At 52.7% G+C, this 23,022-nt stretch overlaps 2 protein-coding genes across 2 annotated transcripts; both read left to right on the top strand.

The window, feature by feature from the left end:
- The first annotated feature begins 5,274 nt into the window (after positions 1 to 5,274).
- LOC118695143 (D(1) dopamine receptor-like) lies at positions 5,275 to 7,179 on the top strand. The gene has a single exon (XM_036396552.2). It carries the CDS (start codon positions 5,282 to 5,284, stop codon positions 6,569 to 6,571), a length of 1,290 nt encoding a protein of 429 aa, XP_036252445.1. The 5' UTR covers positions 5,275 to 5,281; the 3' UTR covers positions 6,572 to 7,179.
- A 1,512-nt stretch (positions 7,180 to 8,691) lies between these two features.
- On the top strand, positions 8,692 to 23,016 carry R3HCC1 (R3H domain and coiled-coil containing 1). Its single transcript, XM_054517518.1, has 8 exons — positions 8,692 to 8,765; positions 9,655 to 9,772; positions 10,930 to 11,067; positions 11,871 to 13,224; positions 13,864 to 14,036; positions 16,582 to 16,652; positions 18,119 to 18,214; positions 21,184 to 23,016. The coding sequence occupies exons 2-8, from the start codon at positions 9,678 to 9,680 to the stop codon at positions 21,330 to 21,332; spliced, it is 2,076 nt and encodes a 691-aa protein (XP_054373493.1). The 5' UTR covers positions 8,692 to 8,765; positions 9,655 to 9,677; the 3' UTR covers positions 21,333 to 23,016.
- The last annotated feature ends 6 nt before the right edge of the window (positions 23,017 to 23,022 follow it).

The following is a 23,022-nucleotide window of genomic DNA, read 5'->3' as shown; positions in this document are numbered from 1 at the left end:
GGTTTGGTTGGAGACAGCAGAACCCGCAGGGATTTCTGCAGCAGGTGTGGTGCAAAATGCCAGAAATTGGATAAATTGAATCCCATCCCATGGATCCCATCCCATCTCATGGATCCCATCCCATCTCATGGGTCCCATGGATCCCATCCCATCCCATGGATCCCATCCCATGGATCCCATCCCATCCCATGGATCCCATCCCATCTCATGGATTCCATCCCATCCCATCCCATCCCATGGATCCCATCCCATCCCATGGATCCCATCCCATGGATCCCATCCCATGGATCCCATCCCATCTTAATGGGTCCCATGGATCCCATCCCATCCCATGGATCCCATCCCATGGATCCCATCCCATGGATCCCATCCCATCCCATGGATCCCATGGATCCCATCCCATCCCATGGATCCCATCCCATCTCATGGATCCCATCCCATCTCATGGATTCCATCCCATCCCATCCCATCCCATGGATCCCATCCCATCCCATGGATCCCATGGATCCCATCCCATCCCATGGATCCCATCCCATCCCATGGATCCCATCCCATCCCATGGATCCCATGGATCCCATCCCATCCCATGGATCCCATCCCATCCCATGGATCCCATCCCATCCCATGGATCCCATCCCATCTCATGGGTCCCATGGATCCCATCCCATCCCATGGATCCCATCCCATGGATCCCATCCCATCCCATGGATCCCATCCCATGGATCCCATCCCATGGATCCCATCCCATCTTAATGGGTCCCATGGATCCCATCCCATCCCATGGATCCCATCCCATCTCATGGATTCCATCCCATGGATCCCATCCCATCCCATCCCATCCCATCCCATGGATCCCATCCCATCCCATGGATCCCATCCCATCCCATCCCATGGATCCCATCCCATCCCATCCCATCCCATCCCCAGCTGAAGGGAAGATCCTTTCCTGATCCTTTCCTACAGCCTCAGCTTGTGCCAGGGGAGGTTTAGGTTGGAAATTGGGACAAAATCCTTCATGGAAAATGTCAGGCATGGGAAGGGTGCAATCACCATCCCTGGAGGGGTTCAAAAAGTGTGGATGTGGCACTTGGGGACACGGTGTGGGGTGGCCTTGGCAGTGCCGAGGCCACACTTGGACTTGATGGTCTGAAGGTCTTTGCCAACCTTAACTCCAAAATTTTACATTTGGCGCTCCCAAGGAGGAGGAGGAGCTGATTTGTGTCTCAGAGAAGGATTTCCTGGAAGCCTCCTGGCTTGGGATGTGCCACCATGAGCTGCCACTGCCACCCTGTGCTGTGATTTACAGAGGTGGCAGATCCAGTGCCACCCTGCCCTGTGAGACAGGTCCAGTGCCACCCTGCCCTGTGTGACAGGTCCAGTGCCACCCTGCTCTATGTGACAGATCCAGTGCCACCCTGCCCTGTGTGACAGGTCCAGTGCCACCCTGCCCTGTGTGACAGACCTAATGCCACCCTGCCCTGTGAGACAGGTCCAGTGCCACCCTGCCCTGTGAGACAGGTCCAGTGCCACCCTGCTCTGTGTGACAGGTCCGGTGCCATCTCTGCTGGGCTGTGACAGACCAGAGCCACCCTGCCCTGTCCCAGGGCCCTGCCACCCCTGCTCACCCGGGCAGCAGTGACAGCAGTGACAGCAGTGACAGCAGTGACAGCAGTGACAGCAGTGACAGCGTCCCGGTGTTTGTTCCTGAGCTGCTGAAAGCCTTTGTGCCCAGAGCGGGGTTTAGGAGGAAAATGCCCCGTGGGGCACCGAGGGCAGAGCATCCCTGGGGGTGCCTGAGGGATCTGCCAGGGCTTTGGGGTATCCAGAGTGGGAAAGGACCCAGACACCCCAAATCCCGCCCTGGGAGCGGCGTCCAAACGCTCCTGGAGCTCCGGCAGTCTCGGGGCTGTGCCCGTTCCCTGGGGCTGTGCCGGGGTTTATTCCCCTTTCGGGAATGCCCTGCTCTCCGGCCCTGCCCCTGCTCCTGCCCTGCCCCTGTCCCTGCCCTGCCCTGCCCTGTCCCAGTCCCTGCCCTGCCCTGCCCCAGTCCCTGCCCCAGTCCCTGCCCTGCCCCAGTCCCTGCCCCTGTCCCTGCCCTGCCCTGCCCTGCCCTGCTTCTGCCCCAGTCCCTGTCCCAGTCCCTGCCCTGCTCCTGCCCCAGTCCCTGCCCTGCCCTGTCCCTGCCCCAGTCCCTGCCCTGTCCCTGCCCTGCTCCTGCCCTGCCCCATCCCCTGCCCTGCTCCTGCCCTGCCCCAGTCCCTGTCCCAGTCCCTGCCCTGCTCCTGCCCCAGTCCCTGTCCCAGTCCCTGCCCCAGTCCCTGCCCCAGTCCCTGCCCCAGTCCCTGCCCCATCCCCTGCCCTGCTCCTGCCCTGCCCCAGTCCCTGCCCCAGCTCCTGCCCTGCCCTGCCCCAGCTCCTGCCCAGCCCCATCCCCTGCCCCAGCCCTGCCCTGCCCCAGCTCCTGCTCTTCCCCCGCTGGATCCCGAATTCCCGAGGGCCGGCGCTGCTCCGGGCGCGGCCGCTGGTGCCACCTACCCTCGCTCTCTGGCGCTGCAGCCGCCGCTAATTAAACCGAGGCTTAATTAAACCGAGCTGCGGCCGTGACACGGGCACAGCGAGCCCCCGGACACCCAGAGCGAGCCCGGCTGTGGCTTCAGGGAACATCGGCTCCTGCTGGGAATGGAGCTGGGCAGGTCCTGCTCTCCCCGGGCTCAGCTGAGCCGGCTCGGGGTGATGGACCCGGGTTTAGCAATCCCGGGGTGATGGACCCGGGTTTAGCAATGCCGGGGTAATGGACCAAGGCTCAGCAATGCCGGGGTAATGGACCCGGGTTCAGCAGGGCTGGGTTGATGGACCCGGGTTTAGCAGGGCTGGGGTGATGGACCCGGGTTCAGCAGGGCTGGGTTGATGGACCCGGGTTCAGCAGGGCTGGGTTGATGGACCCGGGCTCAGCCGAGCAGCTCAGGGCACTCTGGTGGCTCTTTCCCCCCGAGGTGACAGGGAAAGGCAGGGTCAGGGATGCTCCAGGACCACACTCTGGGCACAGAGTGAATTAATTACAGCTGAACTCGTTTTGTGCCCAGGATTTGCAAAGCTTGTCCTGCTTTTCCCCACCTCACTTCTGCAGGGAGGCTGTTCCCAGGAGAGCAGTGGTGGCAGTGATCTGCCACACACTGGGCAGGGTGGCACTGGATCTGTCACCTCCATAAGTCACAGCTGCAGTGGCAGCTCATGGTGGCACATCCCAAGCCAGGAGGCTTCCAGGAAATCCTTCTCTGAGACAAAAATCAGCTCCTCCTCCGTGGGAGCTCCAAAATATGAAATTCTGGAGTTAAGGTTGGCAAAGACCTTCAGACCATCAAGGCCACCCCCACTCCATGTCCCCAAGTGCCACCTCCACACCTGACTGGAAAAGGATCTTGGCTTTCTGGTTAACTGTACCAGTTATTCCTGAGGTGGAATGAGCTGGGAATTAAGGAAATTGTGATGAACTTGAAAGGGAAGCAACTTTACACCACTTTACTGAAAGTAAAATCCATTTATCAAGGATTAAAAAACTTATCCTCACCCTCACTGGTTCTGCAGGTAACCCGTGCTGAAAAAAGATCTGAGGCTGCTTTGTGTGGGACTTTCAAAAAGAAAAAACTTCCAGGTTTGTACAGGTTTTTTAGGTTTTTTTGTGTTTTTTTTTCTTTTTTTTTTTTTTTTTTTCCTGGAGAAGGGATTTTGCAGTGGACGGTAAATGCCAGTTTTGCACCAGCTCAGGGCAGGGAGGAGTGATTGGTTTGGGGTCATCTCTGAGCTGTGACTCAGCGCCTGGGCACGGAAATCAGGCATCTTTTATGCAGAAATCACAATAAATTTCTGTGCTCATTTGCATTGAGGACCCTCAAATCTGACTGGAATGATTATTTTCCCCCTTGAACCCTCTCATCAAATTCCCAGTGACTCACCCTGTGGATTCACATCTCTCCCAGCTCCCAGGGCAGAGCCAGATCCCACCTGAGCCAAAGCCAGAGGGATTTGGCTCCAGAGGGGAGAGCGGCCGGGGCTGTGAGCAGGGAGGGGCTGCAGGAGCAGAGGGAGCTCAGACCCCTCTTGCTCCTGGCAGTGAATCCCAGCCTGGCCACGGGAGGGATCCGGGAATTCTGCAGGAGCACCAGCAGGTGAAGAGGAGAGAGGAGAGGGAGGAAGATTTGCAGCAAAGCCTCCTCAGCCCTGGAGGTGAGTTCTGGCTCCTGGGAGCAGCAGAGGAAGGGAGCTGGGGTGGGAGGCAGAAGGGAAAACCCAATGTCCAAAAATCCAAAAATCCTGTCAGCAGAGCCCTGGAAAGGACCGAGAGCTTTCAGCACTTTTCCTGGGCTGGCAGCGGGACTGGATTGCAGCTGGGGCTTCAGAGATGCTGTGGGAGCAGGAAAAAAGGGAAAATGGGCTCTGGAGGCTGATGGAGCCTTGAGCAGCTGAGAAACCTCGGCAGGGATAAATGGATGGCTTGGTTTGAAAGCCAGGTGTCTGCTCAGGAAGGCAGGAGCCTCCCCTGAAATGGAAAATGTAAACCCCCTCTCTGAATTGCTATAAATTTTAAATTAAGGGGCTCTCAGGCAAAAAATATGGGAGCAGGAATAACAGTTCTTTAATAGGGAAGAAAATAAAAAGATAAAATAAACAATGCAGTGAACTAAACCAACACTGCCAGAGTCAGAACCCAGCCTGACACCCTGTGGGTCAGGGTGTGGGCAGCAGAACCATTGGAATTGTGGCTCAGCCCTCCTGCAGTGCCAGGGCTGGTTCTGCTGGAGCAGGGATCCTGGAGAAGGGTGGAGTCTCTTCCTCTGAAGATCCAGGGGAAGGAGAGGCAGCTGCTGCTCCTCTGGGAATCCCGTGGAGAAGCCGTGCTGGTGTTCCACAATCTCCAGATTATATCCAGGCAGGAATGCTTGGCTGGTGTTCCAGAATCTCCAGATTCTATCCAGGTAGGAATGCTTGGCTGGTGTTCCAGAATCTCCAGATTCTATCCAGGCAGGAATGCAGGGCTGGTGTTCCAGAATCTCCAGATTATATCCATGTAGGAATGCTTGGCTCCTCCCTCTGGGCTCACATCTCCCAATGGGATGCTGTAGTTCTTATCAGCCATGCAGGGACATTCAACGGCCTCTTATCAGCAGATGTCTCCCTGGCTGTGGAAGAGATAAGGAGAACTGCCCCCTGAACAGGAGCCAGCTGCCATGCAGATGGGGAATAGAGCACCTCTTGCTTGACAATCCAGGACAACGCGGCAGCCATGGATGGGTTTTACCCCTCGGCAGGAGGAGCTGGGCAGGACGGGCTCAGTGCTACCGGGTGGGCAGCTCAAAGCCACTCCCCGCTGTCCCTGCGGGTGGTGACAGCCGCCTGCCTGTCCCTCCTCATCCTCACCACGCTGCTGGGGAACGTCCTGGTGTGCCTGGCCGTGCTCAGGTTCCCACACCTGCGCTCCAAGGTCACCAACCTCTTCGTGGTCTCCTTGGCCGTGTCCGACCTGCTGGTGGCCGTGCTGGTGATGCCCTGGAGAGCTGCCAGCGACGTGCTGGGCTTCTGGCCCTTTGGGGCTTTCTGTGACCTCTGGGTGGCCTTTGACATCATGTGCTGCACGGCCTCCATCCTCCACCTGTGCCTCATCAGCATCGAGCGCTACTGGGCCATCGCTGAGCCCTTCCGCCACCAGAGGAGGGTGACGCAGCGCCTGGCCTTCGTCACCATCGCGGGGGCTTGGCTGCTGTCCCTCCTCATCTCCTTCATCCCCGTGCAGCTGCAGTGGCACAAGGACCGGGAGCTGCTGGGGTTTAACGGCTCTGCGGAGGAGGGGGGCTGCGATCCCAGCCTCAGCAGGACCTACGCCATCTCCTCGTCCCTCATCAGCTTCTACATCCCCGTGGCCATCATGCTGGGCACCTACGGGCGCCTCTTCCACCTGGCCCGGCGCCAGCTCCGTGGCATCTCCTCCCTGGAGACACCGGCGGGACGGAGCGCCCGCCCTCGGGAAACCTCCCTGAAAAACTCCCTCAAGAAGGAGACCAAGGTGCTGCAGACCCTCTCCATCATCGTGGGTGTCTTCGTGTGCTGCTGGCTGCCCTTCTTCGTGCTCAACTGCCTGGTGCCCTTCTGTGACACTGATCTCCACGTCCAGGGAATGTCACCATGCGTCAGCAGGGCCGTGCTCAGCACCTTCACCTGGCTGGGCTGGGCCAACTCTGCCCTCAACCCCATCATCTACGCCTTCAACGCCGAGTTCCGCGCGGCTTTCGCCTCCCTGCTGGGCTGGGGCTGCCTCTGCCGCGGCGGCGCCGTGGAGACGGTGACCTTCAGCAACGAGCTGGTGTCCTTCCACCCCGACACCTCCGGGCACAGGGCTCTGCAGAGCCTCAGCCCGCCCCAGCTGCTGCCCCACGCCGTGCTGCAGGGGGAGAACCCCGAGGTGGCCTTGGAGAGGGTTTCTCTGGGCTCCTCTCCCCCTCAGATCCCCCTTCCTGAGTGTGGGACCCCTGTCTGCCGGGGGAGGGATCCCCCTCTGGCCAGCAGCGCCTTCCATTGAGCCTGGGTGGGGAAAGAGGGGTGGGAAGGTCTCCAGCAGAGAGGGGAGCTGGGACATTCCTGTTCTCGGAGGAGCTGAGAGAGGAGCTGGCCAAACCCAGCTGGTCACTGGCCTGGTGGGACCGGGGCTGCCTTTGGCACAGACCCCCCTTGTTTACCTGGCTCAGAATGTGGCTCCTGTTTCCCTGCACAGGTTTGCTCTGTAATCCCACCCCAGGAAGCCTCTTCCTCCTTTTCCTGCTCCTCTTTTCCCTTCTCCCATCCCAAAGTGGCCTTGGGGAGGGTTTCTCTGGGCTCCTCCCCCCCTCAGAATCCCTTCCTGAGTGTGGCTGGGGAGGATTCCCCTTCTCACCAGCAGCACCTTCCACTGAGCCTGGGTGGGAAATGGAAAGAGTGGTGGGAAGGTCTCCAGCAGAGAGGGGAGCTGGGACATTCCTGTCACGCCTGTTCTCTGAGGAGCTGGGGGTATTGAAGCTGTTCCACCAGCTCGGTGTGTCTGTGATGAGCAGGGTGAACCTTCAAAGGGAAGACAACAAAGAGGGTGAAGTGACCCATTTTGTGTCCTCTTATTACCTGTATTTAATTATTTCATTAAATTAATGTGTTTAATTCTTGTTATTTTCCTGCAGCAGCTCTGACCCAGTAGCAGAAGGGACAGGTGGTGACAGAGCCAACCCCAAACCTGCCAGGCTCTGGAAGGAATCCCAGTGTGTTACAGACATTCCTGTGGGCAGACTGGGAAATGGGAACAGCTCCAGACTGGTGGGACTGGGGCTGCCTTTGGCACAGACCCCCCCTGTTTACCTGGCTGCAGAATGCAGCTCCTTTTGCCCTTTTTTCCTGCACAGGTTTCCTCTGTAATCCCACCAGGAAGCGTCTTCCTCCTTCTCCTCCTCCTCCTCCTTCTCCTCCTCCTCTTTTCCCTTCTCCCATCCCAAATTCCACACTTGGGTGGGTGAAATTATTCCAGTCTGGGGCTGATCCCAGAGCAGGATTTGTGCCTGACCCTGCTCTGTAATCCCAAAAAAGCCAGGTCACTTTGGATGTGCAGTGGGTGACCTGGGGACAGCTTCTGGGCTTTTGGGGTGAGGAGCAGAGGGGCCTGAGAAAAGTGATATTTGCAAAAGAGGGAAAGAAGGAAAAGCATCAAATCCACGTGGAAATCAGTAGATAAAAGGGAAAAATTGGAGGTTCCTCCTAATCCAAACCAATCCAAACCCGCCACATTGGAATATGCTGGGCTGGGAAAGTGTGGGAATTAACCCCGTGCAGGTGATGTGGAATTGTGCTGCTTTCCCAGCTGGAATTGCAGGGAGACAGGGAATGACTGCTGGCCTTCAAGTGATTTTTCAGGCAGAAAAAAATCAGGAAGTTTCGGAAGAATGGCTTTAACAGAGAAAGGGAGAAGTGAGCACAGGGGAGGATAACGGGATGGGGCAGCTGGGGGTTGATGTCTTGCCTGGCTTAATTTCCACACTGGAACCTGCTCCTCTCGTCAGGGAAAGGCCGGGAGATGTTCCGGGAATGCCGAGGCCGGGATCGCTCCCCGGGAATGCCGAGGCCGGGATCGCTCCCCGGGAAAGCAGCTCCGGGAAGGCTGAAATCAGCCCCAACCTCAGGGGCGATTCTGGAGCGCTCGGAGCCGAACGGGGACAGGGGGATGAACTCGGCCCGGGAGGGTTTGGGGACAGCAGAGCCAGGAGCGCTGCCGGGGATGGAGCCGGGACGGGGAGGAAGAACCGGGGATGAGGAGGAAGAAGAACCGGGAGCGAGAGAGAAGAACCGGGGATGAGGAGGAAGAGCCGGACAGGCCGAGAGGAGCCCAGAGCCAGGGGGACGAGCTCGGATCGGTCGGGAGGAGCTGGGATGGAACGGGAGGAGCCGGGACAGAGTAGGAAGAGCCAGGACCGAGCGGGAGGAGCCGGGACGGAGCGGGAGGGGCCAGAACCGGGCGGGAGGAGCCGGGATGGAGCGGGAGGAGCCGGGATGGAGCGGGAGGAGCCGGGATGGAGCGGGAGGAGCCAGAACCGGGCGGGAGGAGCCGGGATGGAGCGGGAGGAGCCGGGATGGAGCGGGAGGAGCCAGAACCGGGCGGGAGGAGCCAGAACCGGGCGGGAGGAGCCAGAACCGGGCGGGAGGAGCCAGAACCGGGCGCAGGCGCCGCACCGGCATCCGCTGCTCGGCCGGGCCTGGCGGTGAGGGCGCGGGGGGACCCGGCCGGGGCGGCCGGAGCCGGGGGGACACCGGGGGTGGGGAACGGGGGCGCGGTGCGGCCGGGGGGCGGGGATGGGGGCGATGGGGGGCTCGGGGCTCGGGTGGTGATGGTGAGGATGACGATGATGATGATGATGATGGTGGGGACAGGAGGCAGCACGTGGCGCTGGGAGAAGGGGAGGGCAGGCGGATGCAGAGAGCGGGATGGGGGTGTCCGGGAAAGGGGGATAACGCAGGGCAGAGAGGCTGGGGGTGCCCAGGGCTGGGGGATTTTGGGATGCCCAGGGCTGGGGGATTTTGGGATGCCCAGGGCTGGGGGATTTTGGGATGCCCAGGGCTGGGGGATTTTGGGATGCCCAGGGCTGGCGATAACGCGGTGCAGACGGAGCCAGCACAGGGCGGGTGAGATTTGCAGGGGGTGCTGGGCACCCATGGGCGGGGGTTGGCGGCTGTCCCTTCCTCCATGTGCCCCGTCCCGGTCCCTCCACGTGTCCCTGTCTCTCCATGTGTATCCCTGTCCCTCCATGTGCTCCTGTCCCCTGGCAGGCTGTCCCCGTCCTTCCAGGCGGGTCCCTGCCCCTCCCTCCAGGTGTGTCCCTGTCCCTCCATGTGTGTCCTTGTCCCTCCACGTGTCCCTGTCTCTCCATGTGTATCCCTGTCCCTCCGGATGTGCCCCTGTCCCCCAGCAGGCTGTCCCTGTCCCCCCAGGTGTGTCCCTGTCCCCCGGCAGGCTGTCCCTGTCTCTCCAGGTGTGTCCCTGTCTCTCCATGTGTGTCCCTGTCCCTCCATTGTGCCCCTGTCCCCCGGCAGGCTGTCCCTGTCCCTCCATTGTGCCCCTGTTCCCCAGCAGGCTGTCCCTGTCCCCAGCAGGCTGTCCCCTGGCACTGTGCCCCATGGATGGCGTTTTCCTGTCGCCCAGCGAGGATGAGTTCGTGGGCAGGATCGTGGAGGAGCTCGAGCACTTCATGGAGCAGGGCCAGCACCACCGGTGGGTCCCTGAGCTGTCCCCGGGCCATGGCAGTGCCAGGGACACCTGGGCAGCCCCAGGGACACCTGGGCAGCCCCAGGGACACCTGGGCACCTTGGGCTCGTGCTTGGCGTCGTTTTCTGGGGTGAAAGCAGCAGCATTTGGGCTCTGGCTGTGGGGTCCCCTCCCCTGGTGACACCTTCAGGCAGGGTTTTGTGGCCATTGGTGGCTTTGGAGCAGCCACTGCTCGTCCTGGGTTCACCTGGAGCTGTTCCCAGCCCAGTGACCTTTGGAGCCTTTGGGGTGGCCGAGCCCGGGGTGCTGGACAGGAGCAGGGCTGGCAATGCTGAGCTCAGCTCCCTGCCAGCTTCTCCTGACCTTAAATATTTGTTTCAGTGCTTTTTTTTTTAATAAAATGTTTGGCAGAGAAATTCCCTGTGCCATTGTCAATGACTCAGGGACAAACCAGGTGACAGCAGCGACATTGGAGTTTATTTATCCATTCTTGGTTTATTCCTGGTTTCCAGGTGGGAAATGGATTTGTAGAGGAATTATAAAGTTTGATAGAAGGTTTATATATTTATAAATTTATAATTTATAAAGTTTGATAGAAGGTTTATTTATTTATAGTATATTTGTATATATAATATATAATATATTACATATTATATGTTATATATTATATGTTATATATTATATATATTATATATAATATATATATAATATATATATTATATATATATTATATTTGTATATAAAGAAGGTTTATATAGTATATATTTGTATATAATTTTTGGGATAAATATTGATTTAGAAATGTTACAGAATAAGATATTGTGGAGAGAGAAATGAAATTAGACTCAGCCTGGGAGGGAGGGGATCAGCAGCAGCTTTCTGCTGGTGCTTCCCAGCCTTTCCCATATGGGTACAGCAGGAAGGAGAGTCCAGGCCAAGGCCTTGGGGTCAGGCATTCCCCACACTCCATTTTATGTGTAAAATGTGTCTGGCTGCAAATCTGAGAAGTCACTTATGCTTTTAATACCACCAAGTCCTGCTTGCCTTTTTTCTGATTCAAATCCCGTGCTGGGAATGACTCAGGGGATGAGGTTATTACATTTTTCCATCATTCCCATCCCTCCCTGCACGTTTCTGATGCCCTGAGCCCTCTCTCCTTGCAGAGTGCTCCTGTTCCCACCCCTGTCCAGCCGCCTCAGGTACCTGATCCACAGGACCGTGGAGAACATGGAACTGCTCAGCAGCTTCTCGGTGGGAGAGGGCTGGAGGAGGAGGACAGTCATTTGTCACTCAGCTGTCAGGTGAGCTGTGCTCCGCCGGGTCAGCGCTGACAACCATCAAAATCCTGCAATGGTTTGGAGGGACCCGAAACTCATCCCAGTGCCACCCTTGTCACCCTCTGGGGACACCCCCACTGTCCCAGGCTGCTCCAAGCCCTGTCCAGCCTGGCCCTGGGCATTGTCAGGGATCCAGGGGCAGCCACAGCTGCTCTGGGAATTCCATCCCAGACCCCCAACCCTCCCAGTACCCCATCCATCCCTACCCTGTGGCAGTGGGAGCCATTCCCTGTGTCCTGTCCCTCCATCCCTTGTCCCCAGCCCCTCTCCAGCTCTCCTGGAGCCCCTTCAGGCTCTGGAATGGGCTCTGAGCTCTCCTGGAGTGTTCCCAGCTCTCTCAGCCTGGTTCCATAGAGGCTCCAGAGAGGCTCCAGCACAAAGTCCCTGTGTCCCGTTCAGGTTCTCCATTACCAATGGCACCTCCCGGACCCTAAGGAACAGTGGGATTTTCCCTTTGGGAATTTGATGCTTCTCCTTTGTCCCCAGTCCCTCTCCAGCTCTCCTGGAGCCCCTTCAGGCTCTGCAAGGGGCTCTGAGCTCTCCCTGGAGTGTTCCCAGCTCTCTCAGCCTGGCTCCAGAGGGGCTCCAGCACAAAGTCCCTGTGTCCCATTCAGGTTCTCCATTATCAGTGGCACCCCCCAGACCCCCAGGAACAGCGGGATTTTTCCCTTTGGGAATTTTTTCTTTTGGGATTTCCCTTTTTGATGCTTCTCCTCCTTTTCCTCTGCGTTTCCCCTGCTCCCCTCTCACCATCCCCTCCTTCCCAGGCTTCCCAACGAGACCTCGAGTGAGCAAAAGGCCGGGCCCAACCCCTCCCGTGTGCAGCGCCCTGTGCAGCCCTGGGGCCGGGGGGGCCGGGGGGCCCGGCTGCGCCACCCCGGGGACACCCACGGGGACACTGCCCGTGCCAGCGTGGGCTCGGGCAGGATCTCCAGGCCGCCCAGGAGGAAGCCAGAGAAAGCCCCGTTCGTGCCCAGAGGGGGCCGGAAAAAGGCGAATTGGAGGGAGCGGGAGAGCCCCGGGGACGGGGACGCGGCTCCAGGAGGGGAAAACGGCGCCAGGAATTCCAGCCGGGAGCAGCAGGAGCTGGGCAGGGCTGGAGGCAGCCCTAGGAGGCAGCAGGAGCCTGAGGATGTCCCTGGGAAAGGCAGCGCCGAGCATCCCCTGCGTGATGAGGAAGTGCCGTCCTTAGGGAATGGCGGCGATTCCTGCGAGCAGGAAGGCCGGGATGAGGACTGTTCCCATTCCCCTCGTTCTGCACACCACAAACACCCACCCGAGGCGGGGCAGGAAGAGCCAAGCCGTGGCAGCACCATCTCTGCAGAGCACCACAAACACCCACCCGAGGTGGGGCAGGAAGAGCCAAGCCATGGCAGCACCATCGCTGCAGAGCACCACAAACACCCACCCCAGGCAGGGGAGGAGGAGCCGGGCCAGGGCAGCCCCATCTCTGCAGAGGGCAGCGAGTTCCAGGCCCCGCTGCAGGAGAAGGAATCCAGCCGGGATTCCAGAGGGTCGGAGTGCGGGGGCAGCTCTGTCCCTTTGGAGAACCACGGTGGCAGCAGGACAGACCTGCCTGTGCCAGCTCCAGGTGTGCCAGCCCCAGGTGTGCCAGCCCCGGCCATGCCAGCCCCGGCCATGCCAGCCCCAGGTGTGCCAGCCCCAGGTGTGCCAGCCCCAGGTGTGCCAGCCCCAGGTGTGCCAGCCCCAGGTGTGCCAGCCCCGGCCGTGCCAGCCCCAGGTGTGCCAGCCCCAGCTGTGCCAGCCCCAGCCGTGCCAGAGTCTCAGACCCTGCAGAGCAGCAGCAGCCAGCCCCGCTCTGCAGAGCAGCATTCCCGGAATTCCCAGGGAGTCCAGGCTGCTCCCAGCCCCGGCGCTGGGCAGGTGGAGCAGAAGCCCCTGCAGAAGGTTCTGGAAGGCCCAGCTGAGGCTCTGGCTGCCCCTGAGCCGCTCCATGGCGCAGATCCGAGCGCTCCGGGGCGGATCCAGAGGAAGGAGGAAGAGGAGGACAAGGAAGGCTCTGGTGTGGCCGAGGCGCTGAGGAGGGGCCTGGATTTGGCTGCAGGGGACAGAGAGGGGACGAGGCTCGAGGACGACTGCACGGCAGAGCTGCTGGCAGAGGTGATTTGGGGCAGAATCTGGGAAAAGAGGGGAGGGAGGCGCTCCCTGGGAGGGGATTCCGTGTCCTGGTGGTGCTGGGGTGGCTGGGGTGAGGATTGGGCTCTGAGGGGATGTGGGAATGTGCTTTTTGTTTTTGCTTTTCCTTTTTGCGTTTCCTTTTTTTGTGACAAAACTAGCTTTTGTCTCCTTAAAAAGGAAAGAAGCCCTGAAGTTTCTCTCCTGGATTAGGTGAAAAAGGCATCTCATAGGCTTGGGGGACTGAACCTTCAATTTAAAGATGGCCAAGTGGACAGGAGCCAAAAAGTCCTGCCTAGACAGTTCACTAGAAAAAGAAGAGAACAAAGAAAGGAATTGATTTTGTGAGGTGTTTTACCAGGGGCAAGGACCTCTTGCACCTAAATCAGTTTATCTCTGTAAAGAGTTTTGTTATTTTGCCTTTTATTAAAACCTTTTTGTTTCCAACGCTGCCACAGAAGCCATGCTGCTGATTTGATGCCAAGGTAGCTGAGCTATCCTGGGTGTGAAATAAACCCCCAAGAGCTTGGGAGACCTAACTCAAAGCAGCTCCTGTTTCAAGGGGCTGAAACTCCAGCCTGGCTCATTGTTTTATTTTCTAATCCTTGCTTTGCATCTTCCCAGATCGTAGGGAATTTGTCAGTGAAGGACATCAGCATCGAGAGGATCACTGTGGATTATCCTGGCTACGGGGAGGCCCAGGTCAGCGAGGGGGACCTGGCCCACGTCACCGAGATCTACGACTTCCCCTCGTCCCTGAGCACCGAGGATCTGCTGGAAATGTTCTCAGATTTCCAGTGAGTGACTGCCCGGGAGCCTGGGCAGGGCAGGGGGCACAGCCTGGGGCTGGCTGCAAAGTTCTGAGCTTTGGTTTCACCTTCCCCTCTCTATGAGCCTCAAAGGGGCTTTTCCTGCAGTTTAGTCCTGGTTTAAAGCCCAGCTTTACTCTACATTTCTGGCTCCCAAATTCTGAATCTTAGTTTCACCTTCCTCTCTTTGTGTGCCTCAAAGGGGCTTTTCCTGCAGTTTAAAGCCCAGCTTTGCTCCACATTTCTGGATTTTAGTTTCACCTTTCCCTCTTTGTGTTCTTCAAAGGCTTTTCCTGCAGTTTAGTCCTGGTTTAAAGCCCAGCTTTACTCCATGGCTCTGGCACCCAAATTCTGGATTTTAGTTTCACCTTCCTCTCTTTGTGTGCCTCAAAGGGGCTTTTCCTGCAGTTTAAAGCCCAGCTTTGCTCCACCTTCCTGGCACCCAAATTCCGGATTTTTGTTTCACCTTCCCCTCATTCTGTCCCTCCAAGGGGCTTTTGCTGCAGTTTAGGCTTGGTTTAAAGCCCAGCTTTCCCCTGGTTTAAAGCCCAGCTTTGCTCCACATTTCTGACACCCAAATTCTGGATTTTAGTTTCACCTTCCTCTCTTTGTGTGCCTCAAAGGGGCTTTTCCTGCAGTTTAAAGCCCAGCTTTCCCCTGGTTTAAAGCCCAGCTTTACTCCACATTTCTGGATTTTAGTTTCACCTTTCCCTCTTTGTGTTCTTCAAAGGCTTTTCCTGCAGTTTAGTCCTGGTTTAAAGCCCAGCTTTACTCCATGGCTCTGGCACCCAAATTCTGGATTTTAGTTTCACCTTCCCCTCATTCTGTCCCTCAAAGGAGCTTTTCCTGCAGTTTAAAGCCCAGCTTTCCCCTGGTTTAAAGCCCAGCTTTGCTCCACATTTCTGACACCCAAATTCTGGATTTTAGTTTCACCTTCCCCTCGTTCTGTGCCTCCAAGGGGCTTTTGCTGCAGTTTAGGCCTGGTTTAAAGCCCAGCTTTCCCCCAGGGCTGTGGCACCCCCATACCCACAGCCAGCTGTGCCCTGCCTCCATCCAGGTGCTTTTTTGGAGATTTTTTTGCTGGTTCCTGGGTGATTCCATCAGAATTTCCAAGGAAAAGGGCTCAGCCCTGGGGGTAAAATGGGAAATCCGGGGAATGAGCTTGGGTCCAGCTCTGAGTTCTGTCAAAGGCACCTTTCCCTGCTTTCCTCTCTTGGGATAATTCCTGGATTAGATGGGAAAATTCCCTCTACAAACCCCTTCAATTAAACCAAATTAATTAAGTTTTAAAATTAAATTATTCTTGAAAATTGTATTTTAAATAATTCTTCAGTGAGGGCAGATCTGAGTTCATCTCCTGTTTTCCTCCCCCTCTTTTGGGATAATTCCTGGATTAGATATGGAAATTCCCTCTACAAATCCCTTCAATTAAACCAAATTAATTATATTTTAAAATGATATTTAAATTTTTATTTAAAACTATATTTTAAATAATTCTTCAGTGAGGGCAGAGCTGGGTCCTGCTCTGAGTTCATCTCCAGTTTTCCTCCTCCTCTCTTGGGATAATTCCTGGATTAGTTGTGGAAATTCCCTCTACAGATCCCTTCAATTAAACCAAATTAATTACATTTTAAAATTATATTTAAATTTTTGTTTAAAAGTATATTTTAAACAATTCTTCACTGAGGGCAGATCTGAGTTCTTCTCCTGTTTTCCTCCTCCTCTTTTGGGGTAATTCCTGGACTAGATGTGAAAATTCCCTCTACAAATCCCTTCAATTAAATCAAATTAATTACATTTAAAAATCATATTATTATTTAAAACTATATTTTAAATAATTAATCAATTAGGGCAGAGCTGAGTTCCTCTCTTGGGATAATTCTTGGATTACTTGTGAAAATTCCTTCCACAGATCAATTAAACCAAATCAATTACATTTAAAAATTTTATTTAAATTATTCTTGAAAACTGAAAGAATAATTTTTATTTAATGATTTCAATTTCTATTGTAATAATATTGAAATAATTCTTCCTGCATTGTGTGGGCTTGCTCAGATTTCTTGTTCCACTCTCTGGGAGTGAGGCAGAGCTGGGAAAGGATGGAGCCACTGGGACGTGGACTGGAATATTTTTGAATTCCTGCTCTCAAATTCCCATTTCCCACGGACTCTTTATGAGATTTCACCCCAAAATCACTTCATAAATCCATTCTTGCTTTTTATTTTTATGCCTGGGAAGCACTTCAGAAATGTGCAATTCAGAAATGTCCCTGTTTTGCTGCTGGAAGCCAATGCCTGGAACTGAGGTTGGGTTTGAGAGGAAAAGGAGAATTTGGGGTAATTTCACACTGGCCTCCAAAAGGGCACATTTAATGTCCTTTTTTCCTCCTTTTCCTGCCCTTTCCCCCATTTAAAATGGGAATAATGCTTTGGGAAACACCATAAATCACTGAAAACCCCTCCTGGGGCTGCTGGGTTTTGTTGGGGCTTTGTTTTTCTTGACATTAATTCAAATTATTCTTTTTTTTTTGCAGTGAAAGTGGCTTCAAAATCCAGTGGGTGGATGACACCCATGCCCTGGGAATCTTCTCCAGCCCCTCCACAGGTACTGGGGTGGGATTGAGGCACCCAGAGCTCCCCAGCCCCTTCCCAGTGCCCCGAACTGGTTGGCAGTGGGGTTTCATTTTATTTCATTTTATTTCATTTTATTTCATTTTATTTTATTTTTATTTTTATTTTATTTTGCTTTATTTTATTTTGCTTTATTTTACTTTATTTTATTTTCTATTTTATTTTCTATTTTCTATTTTCTTCTATTTTGTTTTTATTGTATTTCTATTTCTATTTTATTTTTATTTTTATTTTTATTTTATATCTCATTTTATTTGTATTTTTATTTTCCTCCACACTGGAATTTTTTTTCACACTAAACCTTTTCCTCCACACTAAACTTTTTTCCTCCACACTAAACCTTTTCTTTCATCCTAAACTTTTCTTTCCATCCTAAACTTTTTCTTCTATACTTAAGTTTTTCCTCCATACTAAACTTCTTCTTCCCTACTTAATATTTATCCCATCCTAAACTTTTTCTTCCATCCTGAATTTTTTTTCCATCCTAAACTTTTTCTTCCCTACTAAACTTTTTCTTCCACTCTAAAACCTTTTTCCACACTAAAGTTTCTCCTCCATACTAAACTTCTTCCATATTACCTTTATTTTCCACATTAAACTTTTTCCTCCACACAAAACTTTTTCCACACTAAACTTTTTCTTCCATACTAAAACCTTTTTCCATACTAAACTTTCCTCCTCCATCCTAAACTTTTTCTTCCATCCTAAACTTTTTCCTCCATACTGAATTTTTCCTCCATACAAAACTTTTTCCTCCGCACAAAACTTTTTCCATACTGAAATTTTTTCCATGCTAAACTTTTTCTTCCACATTAAACTTTTTCCTCCATCCTAAACTTTTTCTTCCATCCTAAACTTTTTTCCCCCACACTAAACTTTTCTTTCCATCCCAAACTTTTCCTTCCACACTCAACTTTTTTTCCACATTAAACTTTCTTTTCCCCCACACCAAACTTTTCTTTCCATCCTAAACTTTTCCTTCCACACTAAACTTTTTCCTCCATACTGAATTTTTCCTCCATACTAAACTTTTTCCTCCATACTAAACTTTTTCCTCCATACTAAACTTTTTCCTCCATGCTAAACTTTTTCTTCCATCCTAAAGATTTTTTCCATGTTAAACTTCTCTTTCCTCCATACTACACTTTTTTTCCATACTAAACTTTTTTCCATACTCCATTTTTTCCATATTATGCTTTTTTTTTCCATACCAAACTTCTTTTTCCACATTAAAAGCCCCAGGTTTCTCACCCTGTGCTGAACTCCTCCATTCACACACTCAAATTCCCGTTCATCCCAAACTCTTGGAAGTTTTCTGCATGGACAGAAATTTTCCCCTGGGGCTCAGGACATCTCAGGCCAGGCAGGGAATGTCCCCCGGGTTCCAGCCCAGCGTGATGGGAATTTGGGGTTCATCCCAGCCCTTTTGTGTCCCTGCAGCCTCGCAGGCCCTGGGCCGCCGCTACCCCTGCCTGAAGATCCGGCCCCTGCTCCACGCCAGCAAACAGGCCAAGGTCAGGGCCCTGCAGAGACCAAGTGAGTGAGGCACAGCTCCTGGGCCCAGCCCGTTCCCCTGGGATTGCCTGGGCCCACCCGGTTCCCCTGGGATTCCCTGAATCCACCTGGTTCCCCTGGGATTGCCTGGGCCCACCCGGTTCCCCTGGGATTGCCTGAGCCCAGCCCGTTCCCTTGGGATTGCCTGAGCCCACCCCAATTCCCCTGGGATTGCCTGGGCCCACCCGGTTCCCTTGGGATTGCCTGAGCCCAGCCCGTTCCCTTGGGATTGCCTGGGCCCACCCGGTTCCCCTGGGATTGCCTGAGCCCACCCCAGCTCCCATGGAATTGCCTGAGCCCACCCCAATTCCCATGGGATTCCCCAAATCCACCCCAATTCCCATGGAATTCCTTGAGCCCACCCCAATTCTTATGGAATTCCCTGAGCCCACCCCAGCGCCCCTGGGATTCCCTGAGCCCACCCGGTTCCCTTGGAATTCCCTGAATCCACCCCAGCGCCCCTGGGATTCCCTGGGCCCACCTCAATTCCCATGGAATTCCCTGAGGCCACCCCAATTCTTATGGAATTCCCTGAACCCACCCCACTGCTCCTGGAATTCCCCGAACCCACCCCAAGTCTTATGGAGTTCCCTGAACCCACCCCAATTCCCATGGAATTCCCTGAACCCACCCCACTGCTCCTGGAATTCCCTGAACCCACCCCACTGCTCCTGGAATTCCCTGAACCCACCCCAGCTCCCCTGGGATTCCCTGAGCCCACCCCAATTCCCATGGAATTCCCTGAATCCACCCCAATTCCCATGGAATTCCCTGAGCCCACCCCAATTCCCATGGAATTCCCTGAGCCCACCCCAATTCCCATGGAATTCCCTGAGCCCACCCCAATTCCCCGAGCCCACCCCACTTCTGCATTTCCCAAATCCACTCCCCTTCTCCTGGATTTCCCTAAACCCATCCCAGTTCTCCTGGATTTCCCCAAATCCACCCCAATTCCCCTGGAATTCCCTGAGCCCACCCCAATTCCCCTGCATTTCCCTAAACCCACCCCACACCTCTGGATTTCCTAAATCCAACCCCACTTCTACATTTCCCTAAATCCACCCCGTTTCTCCTAAATTTCCCTAAACCCACCCCCCCCCTTCTCCTGGAATTTCCCTAAACCCACCCCACTTCTTCTCCTGCATTTCCCTAAATCCACCCCACTTCTGGATTTCCCTAAATCAACCCCACACTTCTGGATTTCCCTAAATCCACCCCAATTCCCCTGGATCTTCCCAAACCCACCCAATTCCCCTGGATCTTCCCAAACCCACCCCAATTCCCCTGGATTTCCCTAAATCCACCTCCCTTCTCCTGCATTTCCCTAAACCCACCCCACCTCCCCTGGAATTCCCTAAACTCACCCCAATTCCCCTGGAATTCCCCAAATCCACCCCAATTCCCCTGCATTTCCCCAAATCCACCCCATTTCTCCTGCATTTCCCACTCCTCCCTGGCCCAGATGACAAATTCATGAGAAAATTCACACTCAGGACCAATTATTTTTCATTCTGAATGGGTTTTTTTATGGATTTCTTGGCACTGAGCTGTGGTGTGGAGTTTTGCTGGAATTCAGATTTAATTTATTTTTTTTTTTTGGTGCAATTTGCTGCAATTTTGGGCAGCTGGAAGGGAAGGGTTGTGCTGGAATTGGGATTTTTTGCCATCGAATTCCCCAGGAATTTTCTCTTCCCTCTCCCCCCTGGCAATCCAAAGGAGACAAACCCAATCTTGTGGTTGGCATAATTTTATTCAGGAAGTAGAAACGGTGAAGCTGAGCCATGAACATCAGTTGATTGATTACCATTGATTGATTGATTGATTATTGATTGGTTGATTGATTGATTGATTTCATTGCCTTTCAATCAGATTGATCAGGTCCAGTTGCCACAGGAAAGCAAAGCCATGAACCTCAGCAGCAGCAGAGACTCTGAACCAACAATTCCTGGGTTTTTCCAGCTCACTGCAGTCAGAATAAATTCCAGTTTTGATGCTTTAAAGGGACACTGGCACAGGAACAAATTCCTGAGGTTCAGCACTGCTGGATTTAAAGGAAAGATCCAAAATTTTGGTTTATTTGCATCTCCCCATCATCTTTTTTTTTTTTTTTCATTTTTTCACTCTTCTGAATCAGGTTAAAATAAAATATAATTATTTTAAATTTTTCTTTATTATTAATTAATTATTTAATTAATTAATAATTAGATATAACAATTAATTCTGTTGGCATCTAGTTTCAATTGATTATTTTCCAAACACAAATTTGGATTTGAATTAGCTGACAGTGTCTCTTTTAAAATTTTTTTTTAATATTTTTTTTTCCCTTAAAGAATGAAACTTCTGGAAAAACAAAGTCCCCCCCCTTTGCTGTGCAGATAACAACTTCAAATTGATAAAGGATTAATTAATTAATCCCCAAATCCAAATTTTGGTGGACTTGGTGACATTTTGGTTGATTTCCTTGCAGATGGAATTGGAGCAATCCAAAAAATGGAGGGCACTGACCAAGGGGCTTCCCAAATTATCTGATATATTCAGATATCATTTCAAATGCAGTTTTTTTTTTGTTTTCCAAGGATTTTGGCAGCTGGTTTTGAGGAGTTTCAATGGATAAATGGATAAATGGCCTGGGTTTTTCCAGGTGTGGAAAGGGATGGGATGTTGGGAATTTTTCCAATTCACAGGGATGGGATGTTGGGAATTTTGCCAGGAAGAGGATGGGGAACAATTTTCCACCCAGCACAAGAGCCCTGAACCTTTATGGCGACCAAACAATCCCGTGAAGAACGTGGAATTCCTTAACCCTGAAAAAAAAAAATCCCAATTTATTCACCGAGACAGAAAGATTGGATGTCAATAAACGAATAAAACAGCAGGGAAAAAAGCTGATTTGGGGGGGATTTAAGCACGAATTCCTCCCTGCCCCTGATTTGTTTTTCATCTTTGCCTAGAGCTGCTTCACCTGGGGAAGGAGAGGCCGCAGACAGACACGGCCGTGGCCAGGAGGCTCCTGTCCCACGCCCTGGGCTGGAGGCAGCGGCAGCAGGAGCCCATGGGGAGTGAAGATTTCCAGCCAGAATCCTTGGAGCAGGAGGAATAATCCCAAAAACCCACCCAGAGCAAGCCCGAGGCCGTCAGGATGAGCTTGGCTGTGCTCTTGAATCCATGCAGGGCGGGCGGTGCCGCGGGGCTGTTCCTGTGCTGGGAATTCTTGCTGGGGATTTTTGGAGCCCTGGGAGTGCTGGGGTTCTGTGCTGGGGCTTTCAGAGCCTTTGGGGCAGCTGCAGGAATGAGGGGGTTTCTTTAGTCCTAATTCTTGCTCTGTTTTCCAACGAAAAATAGGCATTAAGAGTTAAGAAAATTGGGAGTTTTTTGTGGTTTTTTTTTTTTTTTTTTTTGGGGGGCCAAAAATTAACTCTAAGCAAGGGCAGGAGTTGAAAAATCTGTTCCAAGTTTGTTGTGATGTTGCTGTTCAGATATCCCAGAAAACTGACAGGCAGTGAATCCAAGTTTTAGGGAATTTTTTCCTTCTTTACAGAGTTTCAAGAGCCTGAAAGTTCCCTGTTGGTGAGGAAGAAAACCTCATTAGGGAAAAATTGCTCATTAGGGAAAAAAACTCCAGAATTTGCCTGTGCTGATGTGCCCAGAACTGGGTTTAAAATGAGCTTCCATCCCCATCCCAGGCTCTGCTCCTGCTCCAGTCTGGAATTCTGGGGAAAAACTGGAATTTTCCAATTGCCAGGAGGTTAAAACCCAGTGCCCTCTGGAGCACTGGAGCAATGACAAATACTCAAAATATTTCTGCATTTTTAAGCCTCACAACATCCCTATGAGGTGGGGGTTTGGGGGAAGTTTGGAATTCCCTGTGGAATTCCAGGTAACTTTGATGTAGGAGAGGGGGGGAAAACCCCCAAACTTCATGAATTGTGAGGAGAAAATACACCAAGGGCTTCTAAAGTGATAGATATATAGATATATAGATATTTTTTTTTTCCCAGGGAAAAGGTTTTTATTGGAGCTCTGTGTGTCCTCAAACAAACAGAGGAATTCCCACAGGAGCAGATCCTTGGGGATGAGAGGCAGAAATTCCCTCTGCAAGGTGCACAAGGACGATTCATCCTTGCAAAGGGAGATGGAATGTCCGGCCAGGAGGTGATTCCGGGGTGGGCACAGCCCCTGGCGGGTGTGGGGATCCCTGTGGGATGGGAATTCCCAGCCCAGGGGCCTCATCCCTGGGAATCTGCTGAGTTCTGGGGCACTTCAGAGAGCTTTGATTCCCTGTGAGATTCCATATGAGATTCCCTGTGAAATTGAAAATTCCCTGTGAGATTCCATATGAGATTCCCTGTGAAATTCTCTGTGAAATTGAAAATTCCCTGTGAGATTCCATATGAAATTCTCTGTGAAATTGAAAATTCCCTGTGAGAGTCCATGTGAAATTGAAAATTCCCTGTGAGATTCCATATGAGATTCTCTGTGAAATTGAAAATTCCCTGTGAAATTCTCTGTGAAATTGAAAATTCCCTGTGAGATTCCATGTGAAATTCTCTGTGAAATTGAAAATTCCCTGTGAAATTCTCTGTGAAATTGAAAATTCCCTGTGAGATTCCATGTGAAATTCTCTGTGAAATTGAAAATTCCCTGTGAAATTCTCTGTGAAATTGAAAATTCCCTGTGAGATTCCAGGTTCTGCGTTTGCTCCCCTCCGGAGCGTGGCCGTTGTTGGATCCAAGCGTTTTCACTGCAGTATTAAATTCAGCTTTTCACTGTTCTGCTCACAAAAAGCTGCT

The sequence above is a fragment of the Molothrus ater genome, chromosome 28 (genome assembly GCF_012460135.2).
Source record: "Molothrus ater isolate BHLD 08-10-18 breed brown headed cowbird chromosome 28, BPBGC_Mater_1.1, whole genome shotgun sequence".
NCBI classification, from domain to species: Eukaryota; Metazoa; Chordata; class Aves; order Passeriformes; family Icteridae; genus Molothrus; species Molothrus ater.
Note: the sequence above shows the minus strand (reverse complement) of the source record. Positions and strands in the feature narration are given on the sequence as shown.

What these genes read in the sequence shown, in the direction of transcription:
- LOC118695143 (XM_036396552.2), top strand. Translation starts at nt 5,282, where the DNA reads ATGGATGGGTTTTACCCCTCGGCAGGAGGAGCTGGGCAGGACGGGCTC.
- R3HCC1 (XM_054517518.1), top strand. Translation starts at nt 9,678, where the DNA reads ATGGATGGCGTTTTCCTGTCGCCCAGCGAGGATGAGTTCGTGGGCAGG. An exon ending in CGGCAGAGCTGCTGGCAGAG is followed by an intron (nt 13,225 to 13,863) that starts GTGATTTGGGGC and finishes GCATCTTCCCAG; the next exon opens with ATCGTAGGGAATTTGTCAGT. An exon ending in CTTCTCCAGCCCCTCCACAG is followed by an intron (nt 16,653 to 18,118) that starts GTACTGGGGTGG and finishes GTGTCCCTGCAG; the next exon opens with CCTCGCAGGCCCTGGGCCGC.